General features: G+C 52.2%; 1 protein-coding gene across 1 annotated transcript in view; it reads left to right on the top strand.

The window, feature by feature from the left end:
* Nucleotides 1–16,769, top strand: part of LOC149361383 (uncharacterized) — a 74,900-nt gene continuing 58,131 nt past the window's right edge. The window contains exons 1-2 of the mRNA XM_089568057.1: nucleotides 1–108; nucleotides 357–975. Coding sequence (XP_089424183.1) covers nucleotides 1–108; nucleotides 357–975 — 727 coding nt within the window. The remainder of the gene's footprint in view (nucleotides 109–356; nucleotides 976–16,769) is intronic.

Here is a 16,769-nt window from a genome sequence, read left to right as displayed (position 1 = left end):
ATGGCTGCTCCTGCATCATTTGTGAGGGGTTATGACCCCGACGGCATGATCTGGACGACCGTTTCAACGTCAGAAGGCGACAACTCCGCAGCTGTGCTGAAATTTCAGAACCAATCCCTCTAGCCGCCGCGGTGGCTCAGCGGTTATGGTGCTCGGCTGCTGACCCGAGAGACGCGGGTTCGATCCCGGCCGCGAAGGCTGGAATTTCTTTGGAGGAGAAATTCTAGAGGCCTGTGTACTGTGCGATGTCAGTGCACGTTAAAGAACCCCAGGTGGTCGAAATTTCCGGAGCCCTTCACTACGGCGTCTCTCATAGCCTTAGTCGCTTTGGGACGTTAAACCCCATAAACCAAACCAACCAATCCCTCTACGAAGCGGTCGCGCGCCGATCGCTCGCTCAAGCCAAACTGTCGGCGTCCATCGCTGCCCCGGCCTCCGGCACACCGGCTGGCAAGATACAGCCTCCTGCCTCGCGCGCTGCAGGAAGCAAAGGCAGGGCCCGTACACACTGGACGCCTCGCCCACTCCCAAGAGCGGGCCATGACGACTTTGTGGTCGTGCTCAAGCCACGCAAACACATGTCGCTGCACCAAGCCTTTTCCGAGAATCGCTACGGCGCCGCCATTTCGGCCTACCTCGGGCCCGAGGTAGCAAGGTCTGTTACGATTCTCCCATCCTGTGAACAAAACCAAATTGTAATTTACACCCCGAACCCAGCGGCGGCTGACCGGCTCCTCGGGGAAATCTCTATTAACACCGAGCATGGGGAGATTCCACAGCACGGATACCTTCGACAAGACGAAGGCGATGTCTGCCACGGCGTCATCACCGTCAGCAATTCGGACACTACTGCATCGCTTCGGCAGGAGGTGCAGTGGAGGGCAGGCACCATCGCCGAGGTTCGGACATTCGGCACCTCTAACAAAGCTCGGATCACCTTTGCCGGGAGGGAGAAACCGCGCTTTGTTCACTACACTGTTAGCAAAAAAACACCCAAAAGGGTGTAAATGGCTTGTCCTCTAACACACACCCAAAAGGAGGTTTTGTTTACTCCCTATGTATGGTGTTTTTTATTGACACCCTTATATAAGGGAGTTATTTTGGAGTATAAAGGGAGTTATTTTGGAGTGAAAAGGGTGTAAATTTTTTACTACCCACAGAAATGCAGCCCAAAAATGGCGTCATGTTTGTTTATCCTCATTCAGGCTCACTCTTATAGCAGTGACAGCGGCGGAAACGGGCAGAAGCTCTGCGGGCCGCCGGCCACTCAACTTGGGAAACTGCGCTGCCCTAATGTGAACCCGCGTCACGCATTCTTTCCGCCGTCTGCTAGCCCAGCGGCGGCGTACGCGGCAGCAGTCGTCTGCTTGTCGTCTCCTTTTGCTGTACGAGCTCGTTTCGTTGGCCATGTTCGTAGATAAAGGGATGTAACCTTATAATCAGTAGTTCAAAACTGAAAAGGAGACGCTGGGTAGTTTTCACGGTCATGCACCACGCTATATTTGACCCAAAACAAGAGCAGAAAAGATGAAAATACACCTGATGGTAGTTTGGAATGGCAGTGCTTGCTTTCATATTCGCGTCATTAAGGCTTAGATTTTAAACATGGCTGAGGAAAAATGTGGCCTCATGAGCTCAATCAAGAGCTCAGTGTTGACACTATGTTCTATCACAGTTCCATGTTCATGCAACACATTGCGAGGACCACACTGAAAAAAGCCTGTGAGAATTAGGCCTAAGCGGGGACTGTAACGGGGTGGAGACACAAACCAAGGAAAGTCAGGTATGGTTAGAGCACTGGAGGCTTCACAGGAGCAATTCAATTATGTGCCGTACTGTAGCGGAAAACGGCGACAAGCCGATATCTTGTACCGCGGCAGGCGCCCGTGAAGGAGCAGAAGTCAGCAGAGATCCGGCGACGATGGTAACCAAGCGGTCTTCACTCACCGCCGTTATCAGACGACTGACCAGAAGCAGACGAGACGCTAGGTGGCGGGGCGGATTGCGCAAATTGGTGTTTTTTTTTACTCCATTTCGGCACTGGTGGAGTATTTGGCACAATTAACTCCCTTTCTAGACTGGAGTAAATTCTGGTAAATCCTCATTTTTACTCCCTTATTCCCCCATGGGAGTAAAATGGAGGACAGTCCACCTTTTTACTCCCCACTCATGGAGTAAATGTTTTCACAAATGGAGTAAAAAGGGTGGCCGCCACCCTTTTTACTCCCTTTTGGGTATATTTTTGTTTACAGTGTATGTAACATGCTCATCCCTGTTCAAAACTACTACCGGACGATCCGGGCCTGCGGCCTGTGTGGGGCCGTTGGCCACCGAGTGGACGCTTGTCCGAACACGCAGCCGGACACGTGCGGTCTCTGTGGGCAACAAGCCCCGCTTCAGGAGGGGGTGCGGGCCCCTCACGAGCGTGTGCCGCGGTGCTCGGTTTGTGGCGGTGCACACGCCACAAACTCGCTGGAGTGTGCGGCGAAATTCCGCAAGAACAAGATAGCCGCCCCGAAGGGGGGCGAAAAAAAAGAAAGTAGCGGCCAAGAAGAAGAGCCGCCATTTTGGTCGCCCCGGTGAGTTACCAAGCCGGGACAACAACACTGAAAAGCCGGCCACACCCAACGGAGGAGCCGGCAAGCGCCCGTCGACGCAACCGCCACCACACGGCGACACTGTAAAGTAGAGTTACTGTATATGCTACCAAAGGTAGCAGAGTTGCGCGCCTGTTTTCAAAACGTCGCTCGCGAATACATTGGTAGAACGCCATCACGTTGTGTCCAAGCAACCGCGTACTGCGGAGAAGACAACGCTCGATGGGCAAAATCGTCTACTTTCGGTTCTGAACCGGTTTTACCGGTGTCGAGTGCTCCCCCGCGGCCTCTGTTCCCCGATTAGCGACGCTCTGCAGCATTTCTTCTCCCTCTGAGAGCCTCCTCGGTACGGTGCATGTTTTGCCCATCGGACCAGAAACACGTGCGCTGATGACGTAGGCCGGCAGCGAACTGGACTGACAGCCGGCCAAGTTCGAAGCGGATCCACTATCCAACGGCTGTTTACGTTCGCTGCTGTGGGGCGTAGCTCACGCCTTTTTTGTTTTTCTTTTTTACTAAAAGATGCATTGAGGTTTCTTTACCGAAAACAGGCTGGACTTGCGGCTCTGCGGTTTTTCGTGCACACTGCTGAAACGCTAAAATAGAGCTCTGCGTTCGTTGCGTACTTATCCCTGTTGGCATAAAAGCTGAATGGCAAACAATTTTCAATCGAGGGAAACATGTTTAGGCATCTGATTGTTTACTTCAGATGGTAACGTTCTGCCACTTTCGAGTAAACTGTATTTTGGATTTTTATACTGTCCTTTTTATAGTTCCGGCACAGAACTTTTTGCAGGGTTTCGTATTTAGTAAAGGAGACTGTAAACAGGTTTTTAACGCAGGTCTGGTGAAGAAATGTTGCCGCCAAGATGAATGAATGCTGAATTTGCACGGCGTATTTAGAATACTGAGTCTGCCCTTAGGTTATCAGCTAAATAGATCGGGGAAGGTGACTGTGGGAATCGCTTGCTGCCGCAGCTCACGGCGCGCGCTAGGAAGAGCACCGTTTTTTCTTGGCTATATTTTTTGACTGGGTTACGCGGTCAGCTTTTTAGATGCTTTTTGTTTGTGATCAATCGAAAAAGTGGTTTAAGAACCTCGGAAAAGCGCCCGCGGTCGATCGGTGATGCATGTCGCATGCAGAAACGGAGTGCGGCTTCGGCGCACAACTTCGGTTGCTTGACAGGCAAGATGCTGGACCTGAGCCCAACTCTGCTACCTTTGGTAGCATATACAGTAACTCTACTGTAAAGCTGCCGACAGGGCCACCACACAACAAGCCCGGCGCCTGGGTCAACGCTGTGAAATGTGGAACGCAGGTGAGCGGTACGGACAGGGCTGCCTCTCCCTCCCCTCCCTCCTGCCCCCCTGCGGCATGCAGTGACGAGGAAACCAAAATAGCAGCTCTTGAGGGCAAAATTGAGATGCTGCTAGAGAAAATTGCGCTCCTAGAATCGCAATCAAAACAGCCTATCACCCCCCCCTCGCAACCCGCTACCGAGGCAATGGAGAGCGAGCCCGCGGCATCGAACGCAGCACTGAACGCGGAAGCTGCGCTTGATGTCCGTCTTGATGCCCGCATGAACGCCCGTTTCAATGCCCTAGGAAGTCAAATTTCCACAGGATCGAATCACCTCCGCGATCGCAAAAATTACCGAAATTGTACCCACAATCGTCGCACAGCACATCGTACAATCTTCGCGAGGCGTCCGACGAGTCGGCGGTCTAATCAAAGACGTGTCTGGCCGCTGTCCCAAAACCTCGCGTCGAGACATGGAAACTTTAGCAGAAGACGATGACAGCTCCTCGCTCTCCGGAATAGAGGATGGCCCCATCACCGCGAGTACGGGCTTCGGAGAAGCGTCCCTACAGTCGCCCTCTCATTTAACTGACCATGGCGGACAGGCCTCAAATTAGGCGCTCTCCTCATACCAATTTGGACACCCACATCCAAATTACCCAGTGGAACTGCCGGAGATTCCGTTCCCGTGCCAAGCGGGCGAACCTCCGGCTATTCCTGTCAACATTCAACTCATTTCCTGCGGTGGTTGCGCTTCAAGAGCCAGGTAGCGGCGCATCTCTTAGAAATTGTGTTACATTCCAGCAGGACCCCTCTATCTGTATCTGCGTGCACAAAAATTACACAGCCAACTTGGTTGATTTGGACCTCAATACTGCATACTCCTATGTGATGGTCACTCTTCTTCCGCTTAAGAAAAAAAGGCACCCTTACATATACTGAACATCTATTCTTCTCCCAAGATAAAAAATGTTACTTTCGCAGCCCTCTTCAGTCGCGCCCTGAAGGCTGCGGGCAGGGACCCCCTGGTGATCGTGGGTGACTTAAACGCTCATAGCACACTCTGGGGGTACGTGCGTGAAGAGAAGCGCGGACGCAAGCCGGCGGAACTTGCGTCCACGCTGGGCCTGACCCTTCACACCGATCCTGCGCATCCAACGCGCGTGGGTAACTCCGTGACTCGGGACACGTGTCCGGACCTTACCTTCACTAATAACATGACACGCAGAATGGACCAACACGGAGGAAACTCTCGGCAGTAACTACTGTATACTCCACACCAGCGTCAGAACCAAACCAATCGCAATATCCCACGCCCAAGCCCGCCTACCTGACTGGACAAAGTTCCGGCACACCTACAATAGTTCGGCCCCTACTCACAAACAAGGCTACCAGGCGTGGTCGCAAAAATTGGCTACACATCTACGTTCGGTAGAAACTCAAGTTCAATGATCAGACGCCACGCCAGAGGTGGACAACCACCTCCTGAACCTCTGAGATGCGCGGACAGCCTCGTCCGCAGATGGCGCCGCCAAAAACATAATCGAAAACTCAAAATTCGCATCGCCGAGCTCCCCCAGCGAGCAGCTGAGTATGCGGCCCAGCTCGCCGACTCGAATTGGGTGGACCGGTGCAATACGGCCGCTAGACAGAAGTCTAGCCGGAGCACTTGGCGTCTCTTTCGCGCCTTGATCGATCCGACTAAAACCAGAGCCGAGACACAAAACTTCTCAAACGGGCTATCCATAGCTTCGGCGGAGATGCCTCAAAATTAGCATGCAAAGTACGCGATCAATACCTCTGCATCCAACAGGGCCCCCGAGGGACAGCGTACTCGTATGCAGGTTCCGAGAACGCGGAACTGGATCAACCGTTCCGGCTCCACGACCTGAAGGCGGCCTTGAGAAAAATGAAACGAGGAACGGCGCCGGGAAGGGACAAAATAAGTGTGAAATTACTTGCGAACCTTCCCGACCAGGCCTATGAGGCGCTCCTCGCATACATAAACTCAATCTGGCTAGGTGAGGCACCCCTCCCAATGGAATGGAAGACCGCCCTGGTCACTTTCATTCCTAAAGCCGGCAAAGCCATAAACACAGACAACCTCCGCCCCATCTCCCTCACGTCTTGTCCGGGAAAGCTGATGGAAACTATGGTGCGAGACAGGCTGTCCAAGGTTTTGGAAAACCAAAATGTATTTGCAGACACCGTGTTCGGGTTCCGCCCACACCGGTCCTCGCAGGATGTCCTGCTTCAATTAGACCGCGAAACTCTGAATCCCGTCGAATACCCCCTTAATGACAAGGTAGTACTCGCCCTCGATTTGAATGGGGGCTTTCGACAATGTAACACACGACATCATTGCGCAAGGTGGAGGACCAGGTGGGCCGCATGATCAGCCGGGTTTCCAATAACCGCGGGGGGGTTACGGTGCAAACATGCCTTGCGGCTGGCGCACGCATTCGTAACCAGTCGAGTCTTGTACTCGACTCCTTACCTCCACCTTCGCAAATGTGACGAGAAAGCCCTTGAGGTGGTTCTCCGTAAGATTTACAAGCGTGCCCTCGACCTTCCTGTCAGCACGTCCAACCAGCGCCTCCTGGGTCTGGGTATGGTCAACACCTTCGTGGAACTCCAAGAAGCACACTTGACAAACCATTACACAAGACTCTCAAAGACGCTGTCGGATCGCCGCCTGCTTGCCCGACTTCACATCGAACACCCAACACTGAAGGAAGAGCGCGTGCGCATTCCCGAAATCTGGAGGTACTCCGTGCACGTACGCCCTCTTCCGCCAACATGACACGAGACGACCATAGTGGCCGGCGCCTCGCGCGGGCGGGAGCCTTGCACGCTACTATGGAAACAAAAGCGGAGTATTTTACGCGGGCGCCACCGGCCCTCACCATGGGGTTGGTACACGGCCGCAGTTGTCCACCAAAACACCGCAGTGAACAGCCTTACGTTCAAAGCACACGACATTACTCATGCGGAAGAGGTGGCAATCGCCTCGCCGCCGCCGATTAGGACTCGCGGGTCATCATTACCGACTCGCGAGGGGTCTGCAGGAACATTGAAAAGGGATTTATTCCCTATTTGACATACCGAATACTTCAGAACAGCAATTATCTCGGGGCTCCCACGTCCCGCACAATAGCATGGACTCCCGCGCACACGGGTCTCGAGGGCAACGAAGCGGCCGACGCCGCTGCCCGCGCGCTCACTGTCCGGGCGTCACCCTCGCCCCCCTAGGATGCGGACTCCGACCCCAATCCGGCTTTTACCTTCAAGGAAATCATCGAATATTACCAGTTCGGCCATGCAATCTTCTCTAAGCCCTGCAAGGACCTCACGAAGGAGGAGGAACGCTTACTTCTTCGCCTTTATACTAAAACACTGCTGTGCCAGGCAGTCATCAAACATTTCGACCCTGCGTGCACAGGGGAGTGCCCGCACTGTAGGGAAAAGTATTCGGACCTTTACCACATGATGTGGGCATGCCAATCAACCCCGCACCTACCCCTATCCCCAACTCTACCCGGGAGGACTGTGAGGTGGCTCTGTTCGGCTGCTCTGACCTGGCGAGCAAAAAGGCCCTGGTCGGCCGCGCCCAAGCAGCAGCTACAGCCAATGGGCTCCTGTAATGAGCAGCCCACCTAGCGTTTGTTAGGGACGGCCCCTTAAGGACCAATCCCCTCACTCCCTGTACTTATTTTATATATTGCCGCTAGTCTTTGTAGCGTTTGTTTGTTGTGTTTATTTGTTCAGGCTTCAGGGCTGCCGGCACGCCGCTTTATCGCTTCGTTTGTGACGCAAGACGCGCCTAGAATTATCTCGGTGGATCGCATCCGGACGGAGCCGACTCTAGTTTGTGCCAGAATGTTCTAGTAACTTCTAAAGCTTTATCTTGAAGATTCACTATCGGCTTTAAAAAGAGCACGTCCGACAGCGGCGGGCATTCTGTTCGACGACCGCCGAGCACGCTTGTTGCTACGCCGCCGCCGCCGAGTGATTCAGTTCTTTGCGGGCGCAAGTCAGCCCAAATAAAGAGTTTCGTTTCGAAGACGTTCTCGTAGGTTTCCTGTTCGCCGTAACGCAGTCACCACTACGTGACAATATAAAGGTTTTTCAGTCAGTCAGTTCGTGCTCAGAGTGCCTCAATTTCTCTCTGCATCTCCAGCACCCTGCGCCCAGAGCGCGCTTTGTCTAGCTCGTCCTCCTGACGACGGCGCTCATACTCCTCGCGACAGCGCTCATAATCCTCTTTCTAGTGCTCGAGCGGACGAGCGGAGCGCGCCAGCAAAGTACAGGTTCTCTTCCTTCCTTGCACCAGGAGTGCCCCGCCAGAGGCGGTTTGTTCAAGTGCAAGACTGAAACGTTATCTTCGCACCAGGAGTGCCCCGTCAGAGACGGTCTTACGATGCGTTGAGACGCAGGCATAAAGCGAATGCTTGAAGTTTTATATACAGATATTTAAATCATATACAAATTTAGGCACTGGAGACGAATTAGGCACTGGAGACAAAACAACAAAAATGTGGAACTGGCTAACACTAAAGGAGGCCCCTACTCGCCGTAGCCGCAGATGCATAACACCGACCTTAGCCCAGAACCCTTTTTCCGGCTCCGGGGCCCGGTTTTAAAAACCTAAAGGCACGGCCCACATTTGGTAGCTTCCAATCATGTTGCACTCTTAACATGATTGGTTCATCATGGGCATAGCCAGCCCTCCAGCTTGCGTAAGGTAGAACATTCTCTCCACCACAAAATAAAAATAAAAAACAAATACACATTCGTGCCAGCACGTGCAAGGAGAAACTTTCTTTCCCTCGCGAAAATAAAAGAAAAACCAAATGCTAACACACAGTCGTGCCAGCACGTGCAATCGGTTTCCTGCGATGACACTCGACTTTGGCGTCGTCCCGGATTTAGGAATTATCTGGCTTAAACGTGCAGTTACCTCTGTAACTGCCACTGCGAACTTGCACCTGCGTTCCAAAGCGACTTACCCCCAAGTTCTGAAAGCTTCCTTCAGTGAGGAGTCCTCATGTCAATAGACACTTTTAGTTGCTGCGTACGTAGCGACATTGCGTACGCAACGCTCACTACGTTCCGTACGCTGTAAAGGACACCCCCGTCACACTTATAGTTGGCCGTACCGCCGCAGAGCAGTGCGTAGCCCGTTGTGTTGTGTCGCCATCTAGTGACAAACACTGAAAGCGCTGTAGCGCTCGGCTCAACATTTTTCAGTTTCTGACAATATGAATAGTATATTACTGTTTTCAATGAAGGAAAAAATGTATAATGTTTAATAAAGCGCAAAAGTAGGCACATGACTAAAAAAATTATTCGACAGGTGCGGTTGCTATGACGATAAACGTACACAACCTTAGTTAGGCTTAAAAGGTCAAAAATCGCCTCATTATCTGAAAAACAAGGGGCATTTGTCCCTAATATTTAGGCGTGTGGGTGAGAGTAGACAAAATAAAAGCTAACAGCACAGTTTAGAGCGAGCCATCGCATTGAAGAAAGCAGCGGCGAAGTGAAATCGGTCCGAAGCGGGCGAGATGGTCGCCGCCATGTTCTGTACGCAGCACGTAGCGTTCCGCGTTACGTACGCTACGTTATGCTTTACAGCGGGCGGGCGTCCGCAACGCGCGGCTAGATACGTTGCGTTCTGCGCATGCGCATTCGTTACCCGCGGTGTCGTTGCGTACGCAAGCTCACTGCGTACGTCCAACTAAAAGTGTCTAATCTGAAAGCTTCCTTACTGAGGAGCCCTAAGTGAGGTCGTCCTTGGTGCCTCCTCACAGTTGAGGCAGCTGCCAGCTGCCTTCATGCGTCCTTACGTCGCTCCTGTCCCTGGAGGAGCGCTTGACCTCACTGCTGCCACAAGTGACTCCGCACACTCACGCGGGCGGCGAGACGCGGCGCAAGGACGCAAGCCCGGCGTGAGCGCAGTTGAGCAGGCGGGAGAAAATGGCAGCGTGGACTGACCGCTACGCGGGCGACTACACGCAATTTTTTAACCGTGCTTGTGAATACGCATTCGATGAAGTGTACCTGTATCCTCGAACAGCTAGGTTGCTTCGCGACGTGGTGAATCCAGTGGAAGTGCACTCAGAGGAAGAATTTGCGCTGAGATTCCGCAGCGGTGCGGCTCTGTCGCATATTTGCATTCGGCGGCGAGAGCGACCCTTCAGGAAGCCGCTACAACTATCGCTACTCACGCGGCAAACATTGGGCTTGAATGCTCCCCCACAAAGTCAGCACTCCTCATAATCCGCCCGCGGCGCGTCCCTACCTCCCCCATCACTATCTACCTGCATGACACTCCCATACCGCAAACACCTACCCTCCGCATTCTTGGCCTGCATTTACAGGACACGGGGAAAAACAACCTTACACTGAAAGCACTAAAACAGTCCACCTACTCCGTCATCCATCTTCTTAGAAGGGTTTCACATTCACGAGCCGGTTTAGATGAAGCAGATAATCTCAAGGTGCTGCATGCGTTTGTGCTTAGCCGCATTCTTTACGCCACTCCTTACCTAAACCTCTCCTGTTCGGATAAAGACAAGATCAATGCTCTTATCCGCATGGCTACCAAAGCAGCGCTAAACCTACCAAAGAGCACTAGCACGGACAGACTCTTAAAATTAGGAATGCACAACACTATACAAGAACTTATAGATGTACATCGCTACACACAATACCTTCGTCTGGCTGGCACGGAAACTGGACGATATATACTGGATTCTCTGGGAATTCGCATACCGGCACACACGACAGACTTCATCTCTCTCCCTCGCGCCATACACTCCGCGCTTATCCTGAAACCCCTTCCTAAGAATGTCCACCCTGAATACCACCAATCCCGCCGAGTCGCGCGAGCCAAAGCTCTCCATAAAGAATATGGCACTTTAGAGGATGTGCGCTGGGTGGACGCCGCGTGTGGTACAGACGTTCAGTAGCTGTGGCTTATCATCCAGCAGCCCCCCTTTACCCATTTCATAGACCCACCTTGTACCCCGGAAGAAGCAGAGGAAGCAGCTATAGCAATAGCCATTGCCCAAACCAATGCGGCTTATATACTAAGCGATTCCAAAACAGCCATTCTTAACTTCGCCCGCGGACGCGTCCATCCCCCTGCGTGGCAGATATTGAGAACGTGCACCCTAAATCCCGATAGGCGTATTGAGCTCGCGTGGGTGCCGGCTCACTCTGGCAATCCCGGAAATGAGGCCGCCGATAACATAGCCCGAGGACTTATTTGCCGGGCAAATGGCGACCCCAGCCGGGATTTCTCGAGGGAGCGGGCTCACACGTTCTCAGAACTAACTCAACAAGCACGCCTTGCCCGTCGACTCTATCCCCCTCCCCACCCCCGCCTATCCCACTCCCAACAAATCCTCTGGAGGCGACTCCAGACCCGAACTCTTCCTACCCCTCAGCTTCTATCCCACTTCCGCCATGTTTCCCACGAGTGCACTCTCTGCGGAGAACCGCACGCCACCCTAGACCACATCCTCTTCGGCTGCCCTGCCGATCCTCCCCCGCAGGGACAGCCCGCCATCGGTACATGGGAGGAATGGGAGGCCCTCCTTGCGTCGCAGGGCTCGGACGCGCAACTTCGCTGTGTGACCCGGGTTGCCAGTGCCATGGCCCTACGTGGCCTGGACACATGCGCGTAATGTGAGGGCTGTGCGGTGGCCCTGAGATCTTGTACGGTCCAAACTCACTTGCTCAATAAAGTTTTCCATCTATCCATCCATCCGCAGCGGTGCGGCTCTGTCGCACTTTTGCATTCGGCGGCGAGAGCGAGCGAAATCCGCCGCCGCCGAAATGTTGCCTCGTTACAGACCTCCCGGCCACCACGTCGCCGTTCGTGGCGTGAGAGATATGGTTAGCAAATAGCATAAATCGACGTTTTGAATGTACCATAAGCGTGTGCATGCTTACGTACGCTAAACGCAGGTATTTTGCGGGACGTTACAACGTTTCTCATATTTCCAGCGACGCAACGACATGACGATTGACGTTTATGTGGCTATTCCCTTTGCATCTGGTGGACGAGTTTTCCGCCTCGCTCAGCCTAGTGGCGCCATCTGGTTGTTAGGAGGGAAACTATTTCTGTCAACAAGCCGATGGTTTTAAGCCTAAAAGCGGCTGAATCGCCAATGTAAATAAAAAAATAAGGCAAATTTATCACTCATACTTTCCTTAGAGGCGAGATGAGAGGAAGCGAAAGACCGATGGCCCATTTATGGCCAGCGAACGCACTGAAAAACGCAGTAACGACGACGAATTCAGTCCGAATCGAGGGGCCCAGCTTCGAAGGGCGCCGCCATGTTTGTTGTCGCTGCGGGTATGGTACCGCGGGAATGCAACTTCCTACTCGGCGTCCTATTGGCCGATGTGAAGGAACCCTCAAACCCAGACACGCGGCATGCGTTCCTTACTTGAGGAGAGGCGAGGAGAGCTTTCAGAGTAAGCTGGCTTCCTCCATCGAACATACGCGGAAAGGCGGCCTCACGTAAGGTTAGGAAGACTTCTAAGGAAAGGAAGCTTTCAGAGTTTGGGCCTCAGCCTTCCCGAGGCTGTTTAGCCGGCGCCTCAGCGACACCCGGTCAGTAGCGTCACCCAACTCAGGCCTTAGCTGTTCCCGGCTAGCCGCACTCTCGCCGGCTATACCTCATCTTTATTGCCCCCCTCGTCAACGGCGCCCTGACGGCGTTCCGTCCGGCAGTGCTTAATCTTCAGGAATTCTGCAGACTTTTCGAACCAGACGTTCGTCGCGAGTTTGTGTCGCATATCTGGTGTCCGCCAAGACGAGGGGGCGATCAGTGTGGGGCGGCTCTCACCGCTCACTGAGTAGCCGGTGCGAATCAGCCCCAAAGGGCGATGGACGCCCGAGCGGCCCCGGCGCCTTCGCGCGCGCGCATCGTTCCGCCCTCCCGCCGAAGAGGGCAGGGGTCCATTGAAGACGCCGGCGGCACGGTGCTAAGAAAGGATTAGCAGTACTAATGACCCCGCAAGCACCACCGATCCGTTAGAGCGCCTTATCTCTTTCGTCCTCATCGCGAAGCCACCGATCCTCTTCGCGACGACGGTGCTAATGGGGTGTTGCGGATAGGGGCGATCTTGGGCCACGCGTCTTCTGGGCCGCCGTCGCCGCTCTCTACGCGTCAGACACCCGCCTTAGCTCGCTTGCCGACCACTTCCCTGGCTGAGCTCACACACGTCCCGGCTCGTCGTTTTCCCACTGCCGTGTTCTCATCGCAAACCAACAAACAAACATAAACTCAAGGCACAGCGCTCCAACGATTTGCAGATGTTGAAAAGAGGGGGGGGGGAAGAAACACGAAGAAACTGGGAAGGGAGCCGGGGGAAGGCCACGGTCCTAACTAGCTAGCTAGGAGCGATGCTGACTTGCGAAGGTCGGGAAGGGGCCGGGGCATTGAACCGGCAGCTCCCGAACCCCACAACGTGCAGACGCTCGCTACCCGGCGGTAATAGTAGGATAGGGCGGAGTGGCCTTGACCCTCGAGCGTCGCGAGGGGGGGGGGGGGCAAATCAATGCCGCCGTGTCGCGACAAGCTTGCGAAAAACCGGCGCCGTGGCCACTTCGCCCGCAAAAATATGCCGCAAAGATCTGAAGTGGTAATGATTACTATTCTTAAAGTTTATAACAACCATATTTACTTTGCAAGAAGAACTCAGTTTTACATCGCCTATAACGCATTTGATACCAGCAGACTGGAATACCAAGGGGGTTATTCCATACTTGGACTGTGGGTGTTCAGTAAGCTCGTCGCTACTTGAAGACAATGGAAACTATTGAATGAAAGCGTTATACAGTACTTAAGCGCGCTGCTGCCGAGCTCCACGTTTACTAATGTTGCTTTTAGTGGACAAGTGAAAAGCCTGCTTTTTTACTTTTTTCCACTCCTTTTGTAGACAGTTTGTAACATGTACGGAAATGTAGTTTTAAAATATGAGATTTCTTTGTCAGATATGTGCCAAAAAAACGTAAACGTTTGCTTTCACGAATTGGTTAAGAATTTTGTTGCCGGCAATACTTTTTTTTAACCTTCCAGACTGCACTTAATGATTTATATTTGAAAGAAGAAACAAATAGGGGACAACACTAATAAAGCTGGGAGTGAGTCTGACTGCTATTGCACATTAACTTCCCTAATGTGCCACGTAATGAAGGAACTTGATAGCTAGCGCTCCGAATTTTAGGTTCTCTTTTTGGTATCCTACCGCACCCTGAATAGCGCAGCGCCTAAGTTAATTATATCAATTGCCTCTTCATTAAAAAGGCTTCCAACTATATCTCAACGCTGCCTACGCAGTCTGCTCTTTGTTTATTCCTGCAATTTCAGAAAAAAAATTAGGCAGTGACTTAGCTCTGGTTAAGCCTAGATATACAAGCGAAAAGCGTCAGTTATGATTGGTTTGACAGCCGTCCACACACTGCCTGTACGGAGGCGGAAGAAGAGAGGGAAATCGGCGCGCTTAAAGCTACCTGCCGGAATGCGGAGAAGAGGGTTGCCGGCTGCGACGCGGGCAACACGCGGCTGCAACGAAAGGTCAAGCGGTGGGCGAGGAGGCGAAGCGCGAAGTTGTAGCGACAGCGAAGAGGCGACGCACATGCGCAGTAGCGCGCGGCTGCGCCTAATGGTCAGGCGAGGGGCTATGCTGCGGTGACGGCTGCGGCAGCGGCGACGAGCGACCACCTCCGCTGCGCGTCATGTCCCTCGGTTTCGCGCGTGCGCATAACTCACCAGTTCGGCTCACGCGGAGCTCGGCTCTGACCCGCATAGTGAAGCTTTTTGCTTCAAAACGGAAGTTATGGGGCAGCAAGTTCCAGGCATGAGTACAATCTTGCAAAATCGGAAAGTTACTCTGCAGACGTACTGTGGGAGATTTCTGAACAAATTTCTTGCGTGCTCTTCTTTGATGCGCAAAGATCTGTCAGCTTGCTGTTACATGCGTTTTCCTTCAGTCGCTGACAATAAGGGTGCCGGAAAGAATAGGCAAAACCCATACAAAAAAGGACACTCTGTTTCCGCAGTCTACACAATGAAATTACGATACAATAAAGATAAACACACACAGAGCGGCGCTTCTGACGCTGTGTCCAGAAATGCCGCGTGCCTCGCTCTTTTCATATCGATATAAGCTCAAGCGGTGCAAATTCTGTCATTTTGTTATCGCTAAAATTCTTCATTATGGGAAGGCCTCGCTCAAGGTGGCGAAATGATTACTGTCCATTCAGGCTTGCCTCGCACCAGTAGCAGTAGCGTCGCCCCAGTCTTTGCGTTAAGACAGGTTTTCACGCGCTTTCCAGGTTATATGGTTCAGACTTTGACAGCGTTCTCTGCGGTGTTAAACACGTGCCACCTGCTCATTGCTGCCGACCGGTCCGACACTGACCGCTACCGTCTGCAGTTTCTTGACGGCCTGCGACTCTTCAGCATAGGCCATATCGTGTTTGGCCATTGCTCGGTTTTGGTGTCTGACAACGCGTGTAAGTACGTAACGGATGTTTTCTTTACTTTGCATATCTGGGCTCTGTTTGGATGGTGCTGCGCGTGATTGGTCAAAATTCGGTTGCTGCAGGACTGCGGACCAAGGTAACTGATGAGAAGGTGTTACACTTTTTTCGTTCATCTGGGATTAATCAGTGACAACCACCGCTACACTGCGAGAGTGACTTCGAGGATGGAGACTGATCTTAAGGAAATGTAGATTTAGGAGGCAAGTGTTTTCTTTCGCATGAACTGGAGTACGATCTTCGACAAAAAGGTCAGATTAAAAGAGGCACCAGTAGTGCTTTGCGCTATTGCCGTTCATCATCATCATCATTTATTTTTTCTCAGGACCCCTAGGCGGGGCATTTCATAAGTGGGGAGGAAGAAAACGAAATCACAAGCGATAGGAATATGTGGATTATAACAATGAAGAAGGCAAAATAATTGTTAAAAGAGCATTACAAAATGAAAAAGAGAACGATCACAGGTACACTGCGGCCATCACGCTATATCAAAGGGAGGAAAACGGGAACACTGATTTACAGACAAGGGTTCAATAATGTTGTAACACGTGCAGAGGTGGTGCTCAAAAGTGTCGGGCATTACACTGTAAGTGCGGTAAGGAAAAAGATAAGATAGAAGCAGGGTTTTGAATTTATTTGGATCGCACGGAGTTACAACTGCCTCAGGCCACTTATTCCACTGTTCAATGGCGGATGGCAGGAAGGATTTTTGAAAGGCATTGGTGGAACCATGTAAACGCTGTAGGCTCAGGCTCTCAAAAAGGCGAAGAGATGTTCTATTGGGAGGGAGTAGACGTGTGCAGTGTGATTGAGGAAAACTGTAGTATAACTTGTGGAAAAAGCGGAATTGGGCAATTGTACGGCGAAGAGACAGTGGCGGTATGTCAAGCGATGGTTTTATGCCAGAAACACTGGTCCTGCGACCATAACATGAAGTAATAAATCGGGCTGCGCGACTTTGTACTGATTCTAATGCTTCAATTAGGTGTGACTGGTGCGGATTCCAAATGGGTGAGGCATAATCTAGTTTAGTACGAATGAATGATTCGTAAGCGATTTTGCGAATGAATGGAGGGGCCACGGCTAGGTACCTTCTGTTTAGCGATTTCGATCTCTGAGCTACTATGTTTAAGATGTGCTCGGACCATGAAAGTTTGCTAGTGATTGTTATTCCTAACGTTCCGTAGGACTCGACTTGTGTTAGGGGGATTGACCTTAATGAATACTGATAATTTAAGCTATTGCGTTTACGTGATAGTGTCATGCGTTTGCATTTTAAAACGTTTAATATCATCAGCCACAGGGT

Source organism: Amblyomma mixtum, chromosome 2 (assembly GCF_055824585.1).
Source record: "Amblyomma mixtum isolate Tamu chromosome 2, ASM5582458v1, whole genome shotgun sequence".
NCBI classification, from domain to species: Eukaryota; Metazoa; Arthropoda; class Arachnida; order Ixodida; family Ixodidae; genus Amblyomma; species Amblyomma mixtum.
Note: the sequence above shows the minus strand (reverse complement) of the source record. Positions and strands in the feature narration are given on the sequence as shown.